Source organism: Squalius cephalus, assembly GCF_949319135.1.
Source record: "Squalius cephalus genome assembly, chromosome: 2".
NCBI lineage: Eukaryota > Metazoa > Chordata > Actinopteri > Cypriniformes > Leuciscidae > Squalius > Squalius cephalus.
Window position 1 is genome coordinate 48,463,240 of NC_137123.1, and position 19,774 is coordinate 48,483,013.

General features: G+C 41.4%; 3 protein-coding genes across 5 annotated transcripts; 2 read left to right on the forward strand and 1 right to left on the reverse strand.

The window, feature by feature from the left end:
* Positions 1-4: 4 nt before the first annotated feature.
* Positions 5-11,474, reverse strand: zmynd10 (zinc finger, MYND-type containing 10). Its single transcript, XM_079850418.1, has 12 exons — positions 11,274-11,474; positions 10,677-10,785; positions 9,543-9,659; positions 9,379-9,432; positions 9,047-9,199; positions 8,477-8,565; positions 8,221-8,312; positions 7,138-7,310; positions 6,799-6,924; positions 6,103-6,224; positions 675-800; positions 5-462 (listed from the first exon to the last, which is right to left on the reverse strand). Exons 1-12 carry the CDS (start codon positions 11,357-11,359, stop codon positions 363-365), a joined length of 1,347 nt encoding a protein of 448 aa, XP_079706544.1. The 5' UTR covers positions 11,360-11,474; the 3' UTR covers positions 5-362.
* Positions 11,475-12,489: 1,015 nt separating this feature from the next.
* On the forward strand, positions 12,490-15,535 carry fgfbp2b (fibroblast growth factor binding protein 2b). The gene is made up of 3 exons (XM_079850432.1): positions 12,490-12,655; positions 13,954-14,897; positions 15,263-15,535. The coding sequence occupies exon 2, from the start codon at positions 14,102-14,104 to the stop codon at positions 14,879-14,881; it is 780 nt and encodes a 259-aa protein (XP_079706558.1). The 5' UTR covers positions 12,490-12,655; positions 13,954-14,101; the 3' UTR covers positions 14,882-14,897; positions 15,263-15,535.
* A 2,356-nt stretch (positions 15,536-17,891) lies between these two features.
* fgfbp1b (fibroblast growth factor binding protein 1b) lies at positions 17,892-19,474 on the forward strand. Of its 3 annotated transcripts, none has more exons than XR_013819098.1 (3): positions 17,892-17,978; positions 18,084-18,856; positions 19,048-19,102. XR_013819098.1 is itself a non-coding variant. In XM_079850442.1 (2 exons), the coding sequence occupies exon 2, from the start codon at positions 18,107-18,109 to the stop codon at positions 18,731-18,733; it is 627 nt and encodes a 208-aa protein (XP_079706568.1). In that variant the 5' UTR covers positions 17,892-17,978; positions 18,084-18,106; the 3' UTR covers positions 18,734-19,474. The 3 variants fall into 3 exon arrangements, 1 of the variants encoding a protein (XP_079706568.1); XR_013819099.1 differs by having other exon boundaries at positions 17,896-17,978; positions 18,097-18,856; XM_079850442.1 differs by having other exon boundaries at positions 18,084-19,474.
* The last annotated feature ends 300 nt before the right edge of the window (positions 19,475-19,774 follow it).

The following is a 19,774-nucleotide window of genomic DNA, read 5'->3' on the forward strand; positions in this document are numbered from 1 at the left end:
TTTTAGCAGTTTATTCAGTTCATTTAATAACAACATGTGAGAATAATGGTTATATTGTAACAGTTATCAATCAATCGATTTAACAATGTGTGCAAATAATAGTTTTATGAGCATGCATTTACAAAGAATATGTTTACATATGAAAGCTTTCATTAGGAATGATCTATTTACTCTTTTTCAACCCAATATACAAACATAGAACAGCTAATGAAAGAAGACTGTCAGGAACAGTTTCTTGCATCTTTTTGTCCTTTTCCATTAGTGTCCATTAAATATGACAGTTCATAGTGGATGTGTTCTTATGCACTTCTGAATCCCACAGCATCACTCTCACCATCCCTTTCATTTAGCGGTGCTATAATTCAGCTGCTGATGTTCAGTTTCTCCTGCAGTCTTTGTATGGCCTCTGCCATGAGTTTGCATGCAGGCTTGTGCTTGGGCCAGTGTTTCACCTGACACTCTCTACAGAGAAATACCAGACAAATGGAATTATTAACAATCATATAATCCTGAACAAATACCGACAAAGCCAAAACATGAAAGGGTAATTATAATTTATTACTCTGCTGTTCATCTAGTTTATAAATGAAGGACATTACTATAGTAAAGAATTGATTAGTAACATAAAGAAAAACCAATCAATTTTGTCAGAAAACCAACATGTGTTGCTTTACCTGTTGCAATACCACTCTCCCTGACAGCGGGAGCAGCGTTTTGCACCCATTCTTCCACAGGCTCCACACTTAGGTTTGTCTGGGATTAGATTCTCCATCACATCCAGATTATATGTTTGAGACAACCTAATCAGAAGGGCGCAGATAAACAAATTTACCATGACAACTCTCAAAATATTTTTAGCATGGTAATGGATATGACAATGTTAAAGTCAGTGACTAACGAATTGGGATTGCGCCTGAGAGCCCTATCATCTTTGAGTGTAAACAGAAATAGCCAATGGACATTGGCAAGTGAGATTTGCATCGCGAACCACGCCCCGTGCTGCAGGTATATAGGAAGTGTGCAGAGAGTCACTAAGTTTTCGCTGAGGAGCCGAGCAGTTTTCAGTTGCTCAATTGTGGCGGCAGGACGTAACGCCTCCGTTCCCTACGTCAGTGACTGACGAAATGGGGGTTTCACTAGAGAGCCGTATCAACTTCGAGTTATTAGAAAACGAGCCATTGGTATGAAAATACCATGGGTCTGCAGAATTTGCATCGCGACGTCTCCGTTCCCTCCTTCAGGGAACAAGGGTTACATACGTAACCGAGACGTTCCCTTTCAGTCAGTCACTACGAGTTACGTCAGTGACTGACGAAATGGGGGTCCCAATCTAATCTCGCCAATGCGGCTGTCTTCCAGTGTCCTGCGCAAGCCCCAGCTCCTTGTCATGAGGTTAGCACGAGTGAAGGGCCAGGCTAACGCAAGAATACCAAGGTACACTGGTATCCCAGATGGAATATGTGACACAGCGCCTACCCGCAGGGAGGACTTAGAATACACATATGACCCGAGTACGGGATGCATATGGAGAACTCAGAGGTATCCAGCCCGCAGGGTGGAAAGTTTCAAGAGAGTTCTTGCCGAGGGAAAACATGTGCTCGCAGGAGACTTACTGTGGAAATACACGGTATTGGGGGTTGCCCAACGGGGGAACCATGCACATGGAGGCACCTAACCGATCACGAGGGCTGACCAACCAGGCATGCACTCTGGTGATGGCATCAACAGTGCAGGAGGAACTCAGGTCTATCGAGAACTCATCTGAGTAAAATAGCGCACGTATCCAGTCCGTGGAGTGGAATGGCGCAGCAAGAGATGACACCGAGCAGGTTCTACTTACTGGCTACTGGAAGCGAGTACACAAGAGGACACTGGCTCTACATGGAGACTGTAGAATCTCGCGAAAGTGTTAGGTGTCGCCCAGCCTGCAGCTCTACAGATGTCTGTTAGCGAGGTGCCATGCGCTAGAGCCCAGGAGGAAGCCACACTCCTGGTGGAGTGTACATTCACCCCTAGGGGGCATGGCACGCCCTGCACCTGGTAAGTCAAGACAATGGCGTCCACTATCCAGTGAGACAACCTCTGCTTGGAGAGAGCCTTTCCCTTCAGCTTCCCACCGAAACAGACAAAGAGCTGGTCTGAGGTCCTGAAACACCGCATTCTGTCTATGTAAGCACAAAGGGCGCATACTGGACAGAGCAGTGCCAAGGCTGGGTCTGCCTCCTCCAAGGGCAGCGCTTGCAGGTTAACCGCCTGATCCCTGAAAGAAGTGGTGGGAACCTTAGGCACATATCCAGGCCGGGGTCTCAAGATGAGGTGAGAGTTAGCCGGCCCGAATTCCAGGCACGCTTCATCAAACGAAAATGCCTGCAGGCCCCCTACCCTCTTGATGGAGGCCAAAGCAACCAGGAGCACCGTCTTCATAGAGAGGTACTTAAGCTCAGCTGAGTGCAATGGCTCGAAGAGAGCTCTCTGCAGTGCAGATAGAACCACTGCGAGGTCCCAAGAGGGCATATTAGGGGGGCGGGGAGGATTTAACCTCCTGGCCCCCCTAAGGAACCTGATGACCAGGTCATGCTGTCCTACCATCTTAGACCCCACAATGTTGTGGTGCACAGAGATCACAGCCACATAAACCTTCAGGGTGGAAGGAGACAGCCTTCGTTCCAACCCTTCTTGGAGGAAGGAGAGCACAGACCTGATCAGGCATTTTCTGGGATCTTCTCTGCGAGAAGAACACCAGGTGACGAAGAGGTTCCACTTCAGAGCATAGTCGTGTCTCGTGGACAAGGCTCTAGGTGAAGTGATGGTAGTCACCACCTGAGGTGGTAGGGTACTCAAACCTTCCGCGTTCCGTCCAGGACCCACACGTGCAGGTTCCAGAGATCGGGACGCGGGTGCCAAAGGGTGCCCCGTCTCTGAGAAAGGAGGTCCTTCCTCAGAGGGATTGGCCAGGGAGGGGCTTTCGCGAGGAGCAACAGTTCGGAGAACCAAGTCCGGGTGGGCCAATGAGGCGCAACCAAAAGGACCTGCTCCTTGTCTTCCCTGATCTTGCACAGGACCTGTGCCTGTGTCTGGGTAGGCAAACAGATCTACCTGTGCGTCGCCGAACTGTTCCCAAATCAGCTGAACCGTCTGGAGATAGAGTCTCCATTCCCCGGGATAAGGCCGTAGTCGTGAGAGCTCGTCGACTGCACGATTCAGCTTTCCCGGGATGTGAATGGCTCGAAGCGACCTCAGATGCTTCTGACTCCATAAGAGGAGATGGCATGCGAGTTGCGACATACGGTGGGAGCGTAGACCACACTGATGGTTGATGTACGCTACTGTCATCATATTGTCTGAAAGGACCAGTACGTGCTTGCCCTCCAGCAACGTCCGAAAACGGTGCAGAGCTAAACGTACGGCCAGCAACTCGAGGCAATTGAAATGCCATAGGCGCTGGGGTCCTGTCCAGGAGCACATAGCACCCCAACCTGTGGTGGAGGCATCTGTTGACACAACAACATGCCTGGAAACTCAGTCTAAGGGCACCCCGGCCCGTAGAAAAGAGAGGTTCGACCACTGGGTGAAGGTTTGACGGCAGGCCTGCGTGACTAGCACCCGGAACGTGCCCAGTTCTCATGCCCATCTCCGGTCTCGATCGCACCCTTCGCCAGTAGGGTGGCGACCTCCACACGCATGACAGGGGCATTGCCACCCACCATGGTATAGCGGACTCCCCGGAGCCTGAACGTTCGAGCGAGCCAGCGGGACAGACTGGGAAGCTCTAGCCAGGCTCCCAAAAACTGAACCAGCGGGGTCATTGGAACTACAGGCGTACCTACGATGAGGCAGTGAAGCAGAACGACCGGCCCAGACATGGGAGGCGTAGCGTCCTGGTGTGGGGGCGTGGTCAAGTTCCTGACAGTGGAGGCCAGGAAAGAACGAGCGTTCCGCGGCGGCCTGCTCTGACAGGGGACTGGCAACAGAAGGGGACGAGAGTGGCGAGGCATAGCGTCACACACTGCCATCCGCAGCCTCTTGGGGCTCAGAGGAAGGGGAGACAGCTCTTTCTTTAACAGTTTTAAGGTGTCACCAACCGTGAGGCCAGCGGCGGAGGAAGGAAAACAAAAGATTCTCCCCCGGCCCTCCACCAGGGGAAGGAGTGATCCTGCTAAAGAATTGTGCCCTAGCTCCGAGCTGCCCATCTCAGGAGCACCGCTTAGCTGTGCGGCCTTCCTGCGACCACCTCCTTGCTTCGGCCTGGGTGAAGGCAGCTGCTTGGGCGAGGGGCGGGAGCCGCAGGAGGGCGGCCTCTGCGGGAAGCAGACTGAGGGGGCTGCACTGATGGTTGGGTGGAGGCAGCAGCTGGCCATCGGGGCAGGATATGCTTTATCGCCTCAGTCTGCATCTGGGTGGCCGAGAACAGTTGGGCGAAGTCCTCAAATGCACCGCCAAAGAGCCCAGCCTGGGATATGGGGGAGTTGAGAAAACGAGTTCTCTCAGCCTGCCGCATATCAGCCAGGTTGAGCCATAGATGTCGTTCCTGGACCACACATGTGGACATCACCTGACCCAGGGATCACGCAGTGACCTTCGTCGCCCATATAGCGAGGTCGGTGGCAGTGCGCAGCTCTTGCATGAGCCCCGGTTTAGCCCTTCCCTCGTGCATGTCCCTGAGCACCTTCGCCTGATGGACTTGAAGGATGGCCATGGCATGCAGAGCGGAGGCGGCCTGCCCCACAGCTCTATAGGTTTTGGCCTTGGAGTGGTGCTTTGGATCACCACGCCAGGTGGAGGCGCTCTGGGGACACAATTGCATCGCCACAGCGCACTCCACCGGGGGGACCACAGTGTACCTGTTGGCTGCCGCGCCGTAGAGGGAAGAGAAGGTGGAGGACGCCGCCGGGCTGCGAGAAGTCAACGGGGACTTCCACGACCTGGTGACCTCTTGATGCACCTCTGGGAAGAAAGGTACTGGGGGCCCACCCCCAAGAACCAATCGTCCAGCCTTGAGCGCTCTGGGGAGGGCGGCGTGCGCCACTCCAACCCGATGCTCTCAGCTGCCCGGGCAAGCATGGCCGTCAGCTCTGGATCCGACTCGGGCAACGCTGGCACTCCCGAGGGAGGCCGAACCCTCATCGCCAGAGGAATCAAGCCCGCCTTGTGACGCTGTGAGCGACATGGCGTCATCCGCCGGAGCCCCGAATGAAACACTGGTACCCGAAAGGAACCAGGTTCACCTGGAAGCTCCAGCTGCGAGTTGCGACATGCGACCGGAGCGCAGACCACCTTAACGGTTGATGTACGCAACGGTCGATGTGTTGTCCATACGGACCAGTACATACTTGCCCCACAACAATGGAAAAAAACAGCGGAGTGCAAGGTGTACTGCTAGCAACTCGAGGCAATTGATATGCCACTGCAGTCGAGGTCCTGTCCAGGAGCCCGAGGCAGCATGCCCGTTGCACACAGCACCCCAGCCGGTGGTGGAGGCATCTGTTGAGAATAACCAGCCCTCGACGGCAAACAAGCGGAGGGACTGCCGCTGGTGGGTGGGTGGAAGCAGCAGCGGCCCGCCTGGGCAGGATGTGGGCTATCGCCTTCATCTGCTTCTGTACCACCAAGAACTGCTGGGCAAAGTTCTCGATGGCGTCGCCGAAGAGGCCCAGCCTGGGAGATGGGGGAGTCAAGAAAGCGAAATTTGGCGGCTTTCCTCATCTCAGCCAGGTTAAGCCATAGATGTTAACACCCGAAGGTGATAGGACTCTCAGGCACGATCCCAATTCGTCATTCACTGACGTAATGCATAGTGACTGACTGAATGGGAACTCTGAATCATGCTGCAAACTGCTATAGTAAACGCTAACCAGCTATTGAAATGTTGAACACCAAGCTCATTGGCTGCAGATGCAACAGGAAACAATCAGAATGTGCAAACGCACTTAAGTGTAGTAAACGATGTAAATGTCATCAAGTTGCATTAAGGACCCATCAGTTTCATGACAGAACTTGGTATTTATACAGAATATACACATACTGTTAGACTAACATTTTATAACTGCACCTCATCTTCTCATCCCTTACAATAGAAATTTCCAGATACACATCAATTCTCACCTGCTAGCTTGTTCTCTTAATTCACTTTCAGAGGGGTTAAAAACATGTGTCACTTGGAATTTAGCTATGGCTTTCCACTTGTTGCTGTTCTCCATTACAATATTATTCCATATCTCTGGTACCTAAATGAATGAGAAAGTTTTGTTTTTGTTAATTTTGTCTTATGTGACCAAATGGACATGTTATAATCTACTGTTCAAAAGTTAGGGTGAGTGATATTTTTGTATGTTTTTGAAAGACGTCTACTATGCTCACCCAGGCTGCATTTCTTTAATCAAAATAAAGTAAAAACAGTAATATTGTGACATATAATTACTATTTAAAATAGCTGGTTTCCATTATATATTTAAAATGTATTTTATTCCTTTGATGGCAAAGCTGAATAATCAGCAGCCATAACTTGAGCCTTCAGAAATTATTCTAATATGCTGATGCTGATTTGGTGGTCAAGAAACATTTCTTATTATTATCAATGTTGAAAACAGCCCTGCATCTTTTTCAGGATTCTATGAAATAGAATAGAAAGTTCAAAAGAACAGCATTTATTTGAAATAGAATTTACATCTTATCAATGTAAAAATCTGTCACTTTTGAACAATTTAATGAATCTATGCTGAATAAAAGTATTAATTTATTTAAAAAAATATTACTGACCCCAAACTTTTAATCTGTATGTGTGTGCATTTGCTGGAGTACCTGTTCCAGGATTAGATCATGTTTGGGGGCCACTGGATCTGTGACAGCAAGTTGACTGAGGAATTGCTTGAGATCAAGTAGGTTTGGTAACTGATCTATCACAACATCTGTCAAAAACCCACAAAGCTGCACACAGAGGCATATAAAGAGGCATAAAGATAGATGGAATAAAGTGGGATAATTGCCTCTTCTTTTGATATTTTGTGTTTCATAAATATATTATTAAACTGGTATTGTCTCAGTATGCAGGTATGTTTGTATTCATCTATTCAAAACACAACAGAAACACTATAATGGCTCTGCCTGCAATGATATTTCCCCAACTATGTAAAGTCTTACCTTTAAAAGTTGTGCTTTGTTAAAGCTATTGAAATGATATTTTCTTTGGCAGTCTGGTTTGAGTATCAGGTTCAGTAAAGCCATCCACACCTGGCCATCATGTTTATTTAACTTTAGCTGATCTTCAGGCAGGACGGGCCTCCACCTCCCCTCTGTGTATTTCTCCAGAGTACCTACATGGGAGAAAAAAATGTACCTACCAATTCTACCTTAAAAAAATAGTTCACCCAAAAATTAATAATTATTTCACCCTCATTTCTTTCTAGGTGTATATGACTTTCTTCTTTCAGCCAAACACAAACGGAGTTATATTAAATAATATCCTTCCCAGCTTTGTAATGCAACTAAATAGTGCCCAAGTTTTTGAAGCTCTAAAAAACGTCTCTATTTAATGCCATTCAATGCATGATTTTATTTAATAAAACACCAATTGTGTTATGGGATAATTTTCCTTTTTGGGTGAACTATTTCTTTAATAAATGTTGCTGTCCGTCATATTATCAGACAAGTGTGGAAGCTTGTTTCCACAATGGAATAAAAAATAAAAAAGGTAACATACATCTCACATTTCTGACTTTTTTTATTCTCAGTTGCAAGATATTAACTTGTTATTGCGAGAAATAAAGTCAGAATTGCTAGATATAAACTTGCAATTGCAAGAAAAAAGTTAGAATTTCAAGTTATAAACCTGGAATTGCAAGAAATTCAGAATTGCGAGTCACAATAACCTTCCATATAGACAAGCCTTTGCTCTTTTCTAATGTAAATCTATAGAAGTGTTTGGATAGATTTAAGCAGACAGTATTTCCAGCCTATAACTCTGCATATGATTTTTCTCAATTCAATTTTGTCCCACTTTATGAGTACTTTTCCTGAAAAATGTGCAGCTCATGAAACTATTTGATCCATTCCTATGTGACATTGTGTAAAGCTTCCCTGAGTGAGCACAAAGGGGACAGAGCTTAGTATTGGGTCAATTGCTGGTGTTCTGTAATTTGATTCCTATGTATTCTGATTGTGTGAGGTTCTTGAATGAAAAAGAAAATAAATATATGATCATACATATGTTTAAAACACACTAACCTCTGTTCCAGGGGCAATTTTCCACCAACTGAACCAGCACACAAGGCATATTATGAGTGCACAGCATCCTCGACAGCACACTCAAACTCAAACTACATTAGAAGGGGAAATTTCAGCATCCATTAGTAAACATATGTATTTAAACATATGTAAATATATTTTATAATTTATTTGTTTGTAAAATGTATATTTTTTATCATTTGTTTTATGTAAAATGTTTAATAACGTCTCTTTAAATAACCAGTAGTTGTAATACCTCTCAATGTGATCGGTGATGTAGCACAGTACTGACAGAGCCTTGATAGAGATTTCAAACTCTAACATGTCACTTTGTTTTTGCAGATCCTGCAACAAACCATTGTACAAGTTCTGGTAAATCTAATGTAAATTAGGCTTTTGATAATGAGTTAAATTAACATTTGCTGTAATGCTCAGAACATTAGATGCATGTTTTGGTAAAAACATAACAGCTACATTTAACTTTCACGAGTAAAGGCCCGTTCACACCAAGAACAATAACTATAACGATAACTATATTAGCTATCACATCAGCAGACGATAATGTTCTGTTTATTCTAAGTGCGTGCTCCAATTGAGTCATCTGCCACTTTAAATGTTCAAGCTAAGCAGGATGGATTCTGATTGGCTGTCATTGTTTTTATCGTTATCAGCTGGAAAATAAATGGTTCTGCAAGTGATTCCAGCAATCATCGTTTCTCAGTGCCATTATTGTGATATGAACTTTGCTATTCTTTTATATTTAGAACAATATCTTTATCTTTACAGTTATTGTCCTTGGTGTGAATGGGCCTTAAGTGTTCTTTACCTGCACAGATCCTGTGTCTAAGAGCTGTGTGTGTGTAATTCGGTCCTTAGTTGGGATCTCTCCAGAGACAGAACGTCCTGCCAGAAGTGTGAGTTTGCGATGACAGTAATCGACTAAATCAAGTACACTATCATCAGCAGCTTCACTGGACTCCTGCACGTGTAACACACATCAACATTTATGCATTCTCATATTATCACCATATCATAATGTGGTCTTAAGTTTCTAGGCCATCTACTTTCGGTGCAAACAATACAAATTTTTTTTTTTTTTTTACAAAATTACAAATCTAGATATATAAAAACCTCTTTTCTCAGTGAATATGTGCTTACCTTGTGGTACATAATTGTCTCCAGCAGGTTTATAGTGGTAGCTTCATGGTGAATCTGAAATTAGTAGAAAATGCAATGACCCACAGAGAGTAGAAGAAAATGTATTTAAATAAAAGCCTGGCATGGTTTTGAAAACTAGGTCATTTGAAGCTGAGTCTACTTACCACCATATACAGCAGAAACGTACTCTTTGGATTAAAGTCCTGGAGTTTGCAAATTATGGGAAACACTTTATGTTTCCAGACTTCTGTAAGTATCATTGCATGTATCAGTGTGGGTATCTGGAAAAAGTCATTTACATGTTTTCATCGGTGTATGCAAAAAAAATTAGCTTTTTCAAAATATTTATGTGGGAGTATGATAAGATGTGCCAGTGGGAAAGTTGATCAATGATGAAGTGATGATTGAGCACACACACACACACACACAAATTTATTACCATTCATAATTTTGAATGGGGGCAGTAAGATTGATCATATTATCAAAAGAAGTCTCTTGTTTACCTGGGCTGCACTTATTTGATCAAAAATACAGTAAAAACAGTCATATTTAAAATATTATTACCATTTTAATATAAAAAGCTGCATTTTCAGCAGCCATTATTCCAGTATTCAGTTTCACATGATCCATGTGGTGAACTGGTGTTCAAGAAACGTGTTGTATTATTATCATTGTTGAAAATGATAAAAAATAATATCTACATTTGAACATAGTAGTATACTGCAAGTGCAAAAATAATATATAAATAGTAAACTATAAGTATAATGTTATGTTCACTTAAAGAAAACTTACAAGTAGGCTATACTTGCAGTATAAACTACTAAACTAGTAGTTTACTGAGAGTACACTTCAGTGTGCACTTCATGAACTAAAAAATGTAGGCTACTACTTGTATTAAATAGTAAACTACTAGTATACGTATACGTTCACTTGTTGTACAGATGCATTACAACTGAGAAACCTAGTTGTGTACTTAGTTTACTACTCTTACACGTATAGTACACTTAAACGTATAAAGTGGGCCAATTTAGTCCCAAGCAGTATTGAAATAGTACACTTACAAGTTTACTACAAGTACACATTGATATTTAGTATACTTACTAAATAAAGTATACTTAAAAATATACTTGAACATTACTTAAGTATACTTCATAAAATTAACTTGAAGTATACTTCTTTTTCGTAAGGGTAGGCTAGTCTATTTTTATCATTTATTTGTAATTGTGCTCAGTAAATGTTTACATGAAAGTGGCACATTAACCCACTTTCCCCAACAAATTAGACCGATAAACAATTACCTTTCCAAGAGAAACAAAGAGGTCTTTTACGAATTCCTCCTGATTGGCACTGGCATTCAGAATAGCTTGCATATTCAGCTTCTCAATGAACTCATGTTGGCGAAACCACCTGTACACACACACACACACACACACGCACACACACGCACACACACACACACACACACACGTGTTTTCATGTTTTATGGGGACTCTCCATAGTCATAATGATTTGTATACTGTATAAACTGTATATTCTATCCACTTCTACACAGAAAACTTACTGCAGTTTTACATTTTCAAAAAATAAATAAATAAATAACTTGTATGATTTATAAGCTGTTTTACTCATGGGGACCAAAACATTTCCCCACCAGTAACGGTAACTTACAAGGATTTCGAATATTGCTATATTTGTGTGGAGACATTTTGTCCCAATAATGTAGGGTTTACCAGGACACACACACACACACACACACACACACACACACACACACACACACACACACACACACACACACACAAAAGTTATAGGCTAGATGGCATGGGTATTCTACATGAACGTGTTTGTCTTAACGTTAGTTGTTACTTTAATATTAGATATTCAGATTCACTTACCTTGGGCTTCCTATATCACGCAGTGACATCTTCTCCAGACTTTGAATATATCCTTCAGCTTCTCCGTATAGAAGTACTGAATCCATCGCTTTTGAATGTCCTCCACTGTCGAATATGAACAACCAGGTTTAAACTTTTCGACTAACCTCTGTATTCTACTACAACAATCAGCGCGGATAACACCTTCCGTTTCGTCACTATGGTTACAGGTACACACTGAGCGCGGAAGTGACGGAGTTTTAATGTCACAGATGCTGGATGGTTATTTGAATGCCAGAATTCAAAAGAAAATTATGAAAATTGTAGACTATTTCAATACAAACATTTAGGAATTATACAAATACATTTTCTTTATTGTTAGTTTGTTATTCATAGGCCCAACTGCTAGTTTTATTAGGCCTGGAAAAAAAAAGCTCTTTATAAAAGTGTCCATGTTTCAATGTAATATAATTTAATTGAATGATGTGGGGCACGTTCAAGTTCAAAACGGTGCGCAACGTTTTGCTACGGTTTCCTGGTTGAACGCTGAACGTCATGTTTCCTGGAAACGGCGTGCACCAGTGTGCAACGGGGTTTGAGATACGTTTTCTCTTGTTTGGTGTGTGTGTCAGAACTGCAGTCCAATCAGCAGCAACATGTATATAAAGCACGCGGTATTAAAGTGAACTCGCACAATGGGTTCAAGGAAAGTAATTTACAAATGTGTTCGATGCAGCTCGGTATACGCAACAACTGAGGATATTAGAAGACATGTTTGTCGTAAGTTTTATTGTAAAAATGTAGGATATCAACATAATGATGTAGTTGTTTATATTTTTTAGCTTCATTGTAAGTGTATGGCATTTGGTATAGAAATAAACAATGGTAATTAAGTGCTTTTCCTAAAAATGAGAAAGAAAATACAGGGTATTAAAACAGTATGAACTACAAATAAAGTCAGTATGTGAGGCTAAATAGATGTGTTTTATTCTGAATTAGGTAAGATGTGTGCTTCCATTTCAGTTTCAGCAATCCCTTCACTCGACTGGGATGTTCTCTTTTGTTCTGGGCGGCAAGTGCAGTAACTGTAACATCAGGCATATTTTGTAGTATTAAACACATATTTATACCGACTTCATCAGGCTCAGAAAATTCTTCACAAATAACACAAAGAATGGCCTTCTCAGCTGCCATAGTTGCAACTCTTGCGTCATCAGAACAGTGTGTTCAACGCATCACCGTTTCTGTTTAAAAAACGTTGTGCAACGTTTTGTCGGGACTGAACGCAGCCGTGGTCTCCTCTTTATTCCAGTTAAGACATTCACCATCATCAGCATTTTCATTTTTTCTCTCAGATGCTGAAATATGCATGATTTCCTGTTGTACAAAGAATATTTAACGAGGTGAGCATTTACTTCATGACTTGCATTTTGTCAAATATTCTTTTGTTTAGATATAAAGTAATTCCTACAAAAGTATCACTCTGGTAGACAGAAAAGACATCTGGCTTGCTTGGTTTGTTTAAAAAGTTGATTTGAAGTGTAGAAAACTACACGCATGCATTTAAAAGTTATGATTTACAGCATGTGTGTATTGAAATATGATGTGTGTGTCATGATGCAAACAAGATGTGCACAAAACCTTTCCTTCGACACTCACTTTTTCTTTCTTTTTCCCTTTCCTTGTAATGTCAAATGTGTATAGCTGATCTCTGCGGTAGCTAAAAGTACACAGCCATTTTCATTGACTGTCTTTGTTTAAAAATATAAATTTCCCATGACTCCTCATAAAGCACACTAGTATAGTATAGCTACATGTACGTCACGTAAACCAGACACTAACCGCATTGAAGGTGAAGTCGACAAAACATAAATGGGTTCCAGGTGAATTACTCTCCTTGTCTCTTCTTGTGAAACTAAAATGTCTTTCACATCAATAGTCAATAGCCCACTTATGTTAGCATGAATGATTTTATAATGAAGACCCTGAAGGTTCCATGAGTCTAACCACACCCATGTCCCTGCCTCAAACCAGCAACACACACTCAGAGAAGAAACCGAACCACAAAACCTTCTACACAAAACACACAAATACCTACACAGTCTCATGGCAATTCATAACTATTTTATGTTTTGTCAAATTGGCTAAATCGTATGATCTCATTCGTACGTTTTCATAAGGTCTGCTCACACCCGACTGAGGGTTATGTGTAACCTTGGACCTTCAGGCTAACTCTTTTTTTTTTTCTTCTAAAAATGTTACTTTCATATGATTCAGATTGTAAAAATTCAAATGAAATCGTCACCTTGTAAAATAGTTACATTTGTAGTGAGATCCGAAAAAAAGGTACAAAAGCTATCACTGTGGCGGTACCTTTTCAAAAGGTACACCTTTGTACCTAAAGAGTGCATTTAAGTCCCTCAAAGGTACATATTGGTACCAAACGTGTACATATTGGTACCAAACGTGTACATATTAGTACCTAAATGGTACATATTAGAACCCTTTTGAAGGGTACTGTCCCAGTGACAGCTTTTGTACCTTTTTTTCTGAGAGTATACTGTACAAGATAGTAACTAGATCATGCATTTATTATATTACAGGCGATATATTACACTCTTGAAACCACTTACACACTGATCCCATATAGAGTATATTGCTCATACACACACACTTCTCTAAAGTCTCTTCCTACAATTAGTTCTTTCAGGCCGCACCAGACTGGAGACTAGAGGCCCCCCAGTCTTGATGGATGTGTGCACTCTGCCCTGCTCAAAGACCCCTTTGTAGGACTTGTATTTATAAAGCCAGCATTGCACCTTCTGCTCAGTCCCTTCTACACTTCCATCATGAGAGCCATATGCAGCGCTGCTCTCCTTCTGGTCTCCTTCATTTGGGCCATCAACGCTCAGGCTCAGAACAGCAGTAACCAGGGGAACAGCATTAACCACGTCGAAAACACCCAACACAGCCGACAGCAGCAACAGCCGCAGCCGAAAGGAAGCATCTGGGATGAGCCAATTCGTTTCAGCACCAAAGCTAAAGATACCTGCACCATGGTGATCTCTGGCCAGACCAACTCAACCAAGCTGCGTGTCTCCTGCAAGAGCAAGGCCAAATCATACTGGTGCGATTTCTTGGGCAAGCCTAACCTCTGCAGATCATACAACAACAACCCTCGCCATTTTTTCACTCAGATCATGTGGGACATGAAGAAGCTCCACAACGCCTGCCAGGGACCACGGGTCTACAAGCCGCAGATGTGCCGCTCTGCTTCTGATGAGGTCCAAATGGTGTTCAATGCCTCATGGCCCAAAATCGCCTTTCCAAAACCTACCCAGGCTTCTAAGAACCAGCAAAAGCAACAGCAGCACGTCAAGACCAGCATCACCCCTACCAAACCTCCCGGCCACAAGCAGCAGCCTAAACCACAGCAACCAGCCAAACCAGCCTCCAAACCAGTCAAGCCCGTCGTTTCCAAGCCTGTTCATCCACGTAAACCTGCAAAGACCATCACAGCGAGACCCACTGTGGCAGAGGAGAGTCAAGCAACCAAGATGGCAGAGGAATACTGCTGGAAAAGTCTCCAGGGTGTCTGCACATACTTCATTAGTTGGTTTCAGAATTAATTCATCACCACCTTTGGTAAGCACATCGTTTTATCAAGCATAACTAGTCGATGCTTGTAGGACTGTATGCAGAAACTCTAAATAAAGTTATACTAACTGTATGATGTAACTTGATCTGTAAATAAACTAGCTTGAAGCAACTAGTGTATCAGTGATGCACAAACTGCTGGTATTTTACGTAAAACAAAGTCCTGTATCGTTAACTTTGGCTTGAGGACTATTACTTTAGTTTAGAGTATTGTACCTGGTGCCTTTCTAACCAAATTTGAACAATATATTTATGTTAAATAACCCTAATGAAATTTGTTGGAGACTTGTTTATTTTTATTCATTTTTGTTCATATTTTCATCTTTTAATCCCTCATTTTCTGCTCTCTGTAGGTTAACAGTGTCAGAGACTTTCAGACTGCGTGACCACCGGCCAAGTTTTTCGCAGGGACCTGTGTGTGTGTGTGTGTGTGTGTGTGTGTGTGTGTGTGTGTGTGTGTGTGTGTGTGTGTGCGTGTGTGTGAAATAATGTAATTATGACTGCACTTGTGTGCTTATGTTTGTTTTTCTATGTGAGTCAATGTGCATGCTAATTGCGAACAAGAATGAAGAAAATTAATTTGTAAAATGTATGTTTAATAAAAACATATTTCTTAATTCTCTGTGTATGGTGCGTCTGAACAAAATCAATGTTACTTTCTATTTTATTTGCTTGCTTTTCTGGACACAGTGTGCAATACACTCTTAAAACTAAAGGTTCTTTATTGACATAGACAGTATGGTTAAATGAAGAACCGTTTACATTCATGGAACCTTTTCATTGCACAAAAGTTTATAGTGGAAAAAGGTTCTTTAGATTCTGTTTACTTCCTTTATTTTTCTTTATATTGTGTTAGGATACATTTTTCACAAGTCTCGAGAGTAACGTAAATCTGAATCTAAAAATGTTGAAATAGCCTCAGTAATCACATGCAACAAATAGTTAGACAATTTCCAGCTAAATTATTTTCAGAAAAAAAGTATAAATAAATAGCATATTACCAAACAAAAATCAAATGTCATTAAAAAAGATTCGAATTTTCTAGAACACAAAAACAGGAGGTGGGAAATTTTCAAAGCAATTTTGTTTCACACGTCATGTCAGAGCACATCAACAACACTAGGGGGCAATGTTACATGTCATTTAAAAAGACTTACAAACACTGTTTCCAAAACCCATGTGAATAATGGTTGTTTCATGGAAGTAAAGCAATCTGTTTGCATTGCCATTCACCTGACTGTCAGTTGCTCGATCAAACAGAATATTGAAGATCATGAGAACGCTGACCGGCCAATTGCATCACAAGAACAATCACACTCACAGTCACAAACCTTTTATTATTGACTATCCTGAACTGTGTTATCAAAGGCAGCAGTCTGGGAAAAATGTAACGCTTTTAAAAGAACCAGGCTCTGTGAAACATCTACTGTACTATAATAAAATATTAATTTAACTGTTGCTTGCAAAAAATATCTATGTACCCCTTGGGTACACATACTCTTTCTCTCTTTAACACAGCCCATTCTCTTCCTGTCAAATGGATCATAGTAGAATAATGGGCACAGAATCAATAAACAGATTTTGTGATATCATGTGAAGATGAGCTCATGAGCTTGATTGTCCACTAGACACAGTATCAGTAAAAACCATCACACTCAAGTTCACTGACACACACTTAGCTTTATAAATGTGTGTGTGTGATCAATATACATTTACTGATAACCAACACTGATCTATAACAACAAAGAAATATTCCTTGGTTGTAAAATTTCTTCTTTTGATCCTTTGGTAAATAAGTAATGAAGATCCACAAGGAAACTGGACTTGCATGGATGACTCATTGTTCATAACTCAAGCAACTCCAGCTTTCATATTCCACGCAAAACTTGTGAATAATGACTTACACGTTTAAACGTGTTCTTTTATTATCATTAATATAGGCTACTGTTAGTTTTTATTAGTATTTTAAATTCGTTTTTATTTTATATTTTACATTTTCATTTTAAATGTTTATATAAAATTATTTCTTTTATTACAGTGTTATTTTTTTGTTTTTTAGTTCTTCACCTTAATGAAAATAGAAATGTTGGCTTGTAAACTAACTGAAAAACAAATTGTAGGCTATATCTGTTCATTTCTTTTATTCTTTATTTTTTTCTTTTTCATGTAACTAAAATATTTTAATTAATGATTTTATTTTTAGTTAATTATAATAACCTGGAGTAAATAAGACTTAATGTAAAGACTCAAGGGCATGGAAATACAATACAATACAAATACTTTTGGTCCTGCTTTTTGTCTCACTGTACCCTATTTCTATTCCTCTGTCCCTCAAAAGTGGCCTCCATTCATTAAACTCCAGTCAACATTCCACGAGCTCCTACAGATGCACAACACCCCAGGAAGACAAAGAGAGTCTTTGCATTGCTATTGCTGTTGTTGCACTAATACTCATTTCACACTGTGTGCAAACAAGATGAAAATGCAATATGAATATACAAAGCACTTTCATTTGATATAGAGAGGCAGAAGCATGGTGGTATGGTCATATACTATGTTCTGGTATGTACACATGCTTTGTTAGTGGGTCATTGTGAGTGTGCACTCATGTGTTGGGGGTGAGGGGTCTCTGTGATTGTGTCTTTGGCCTAATTTTACAACTGAAATAGCACAAGTATATTCATCAGCCCAATATAGCATGTCTAACCACTGTTACATGCAATTCAGGAACAGGCTGGGTCTTGGATGCTTTAAGTGCATACTTGCATATTTTATTTTAATTAATTTTTTTTTTTTTAAACCGCAGGCCCGAGGACATAACAGCTATGTAATCCCTATTTTCTAGTTCAGCCCCCTCTGTAAATACAAAACTATGAATGACGCAAGCAATGGATCCATGCATGCATGTGTGCAGGAACACATTTAAGGGCTTGTCTCGTGCGTGAGAGAATCTTATTGTCCAGTAGTAAGTGGGTGTGTCACTCAACATATAAATACCACGCGTAAGTTCATTTTGATGTAAACTAGTCAGGGATCCTCATCACCCGTCTGTCCTCTTAACGGTTATTGGTAAGATCAATGAACTTTTTTTATGTAAATTTAAATATATTTACTATAAACCTGTTGCATCATTTTAAATGTAATAAATGACGTTATTGTATTTAATCTCATAAGTAATATTTCTTAGGTCGTTGGAAATGAAGGAAATATCTCTTCGTGGGACTCTCGCGCTCCTGCTGTTCCTCGCGTGTCTTTCACAGCTCATCTTCACTGCTGATAGCATTAGGGGAGCGAAAGAGAAACGTAGGAGACAGGAGAGTCGAGGTGATGAAAACATTGCAGTATTTAAAGGAAAGTTTACAACTAAGGACAAGGCGCGGTGTTCGTGGTTGGCGCGTGGAGAGGACAGCTACACCATGACTGTTACATGTAAACCTGAAAACGGGGATGGATTCACCTGTAAATACACTGCCAAGCCTGCTACATGCACCGAATATGGATCTAATCCCAAGGGCTACTGGAAACAGATCGCCAGATCACTTAAAAAGCAGAAGAAACTTTGCGCGGATTTTCGCGCATTGATCCGGGCGGGCATGTGTAAGCGCGCGCCACTGGATGCACATTTCAAACTCACCGAAACGTCACAAGCAAAACCCCCTAAGACAGAGAAGACACCGATAACCACGAACACAACGCTTCCGGACAATAAGCGCCAATGCACGGAGCGCATTGACCACAGTGTGATCGCCAAAGAGAAGTGCGGAGATTCCTGGGGAAGTCTCTGTGCGTTTCTCTTTACTATGATCCAGAGCGGAGACTGTTGAGAGCGCGCGCTTTTATTGACACGTTTGTTGGAACTTTTGTTATAGGCTACTACTGATATTCAATTTTTTTAAAGATGTAAAACATTTCATTTTTATTGTAAACAGATAAATGCATTATACGGTGTCAATGACCGCGACAATTGGGCATGTGGGTCAAGATGCCCCCTGGTGTAGGCTAAGACGGTTCCAGCACTTTTAGTTTTTGCCTTGACCATATATTGTGTAATATCTGAAATGTCGTTGCCGTTTTTAATGTTGACATTTAATCTAAACGGCCCAATAGTGATGTGTGTAGGCTATTTATATTATGTTAGATATTAAAAGTGTTTTATTTATAGGCCTATTTATTAAAAGGGAATTAAAGGGGGAATTTAGGCAAAGTAAATTTGTGCGAAGAAAACTTTGTTTTTGTTTAGCAGTGAAATGTTTAACACAATGGGGCACAATCCCTCAGGTAAAAGGCCCCTAGTGGAATTTTGTTTCTGGAATTAATTTCATGATTATCATAAATCAGTTATTTTATATTGTTCCATGAATGTACATTTTAACAAGGGACAAGGACCCTAACATGATTTTGTGCTTTAATAATAATAATTTGGATCCTGATTCATCACCACCTTGTACTTATATCCAAATATGGTACACTCTTTCAGCAAATGTACATTATTTTCTTCATTCTACTTCATGCCACCCAATGTTTTGCATTATAACTGTATTTATGACATGCAAAATAAATATTTTATATTTATCTGTGTTGAGAGATATCCCACTCCTATGATATGGCCACAAGATGTTATGACGATACAAGCTTGAAATACTGCTTTGAGGCAGAAGTGATTAACAAATATAACAAGGGATTTTTTATTTGGAAAGTTTCACACAAACATGTAGCATGTGATGAGACTAAATAGGAGACAAACCTTATCCTAATTTTAACCTTTTAACCTAATTGTATCTTCCTGCATTGTTGGGACTGGGAAGCCTCTGAGGATATTGTGAGATATTTTTCTCAGGCTCTCCAAAAACCCTCATACACTTATA

Excerpts from the sequence above, each read along its gene's own strand:
- zmynd10 (XM_079850418.1), bottom strand. The coding sequence starts at position 11,359 with ATGGATTCAGTACTTCTATACGGAGAAGCTGAAGGATATATTCAAAGT. Across the intron at positions 9,660-10,676 it reads TCTTTGTTTCTCTTGGAAAG|ATACCCACACTGATACATGC; the intron begins GTAATTGTTTAT and ends GACTTTTTCCAG. Across the intron at positions 6,225-6,798 it reads ATGATCTAATCCTGGAACAG|GTACCAGAGATATGGAATAA; the intron begins GTACTCCAGCAA and ends TCATTCATTTAG.
- fgfbp2b (XM_079850432.1), top strand. The coding sequence starts at position 14,102 with ATGAGAGCCATATGCAGCGCTGCTCTCCTTCTGGTCTCCTTCATTTGG.
- fgfbp1b (XM_079850442.1), top strand. The coding sequence starts at position 18,107 with ATGAAGGAAATATCTCTTCGTGGGACTCTCGCGCTCCTGCTGTTCCTC.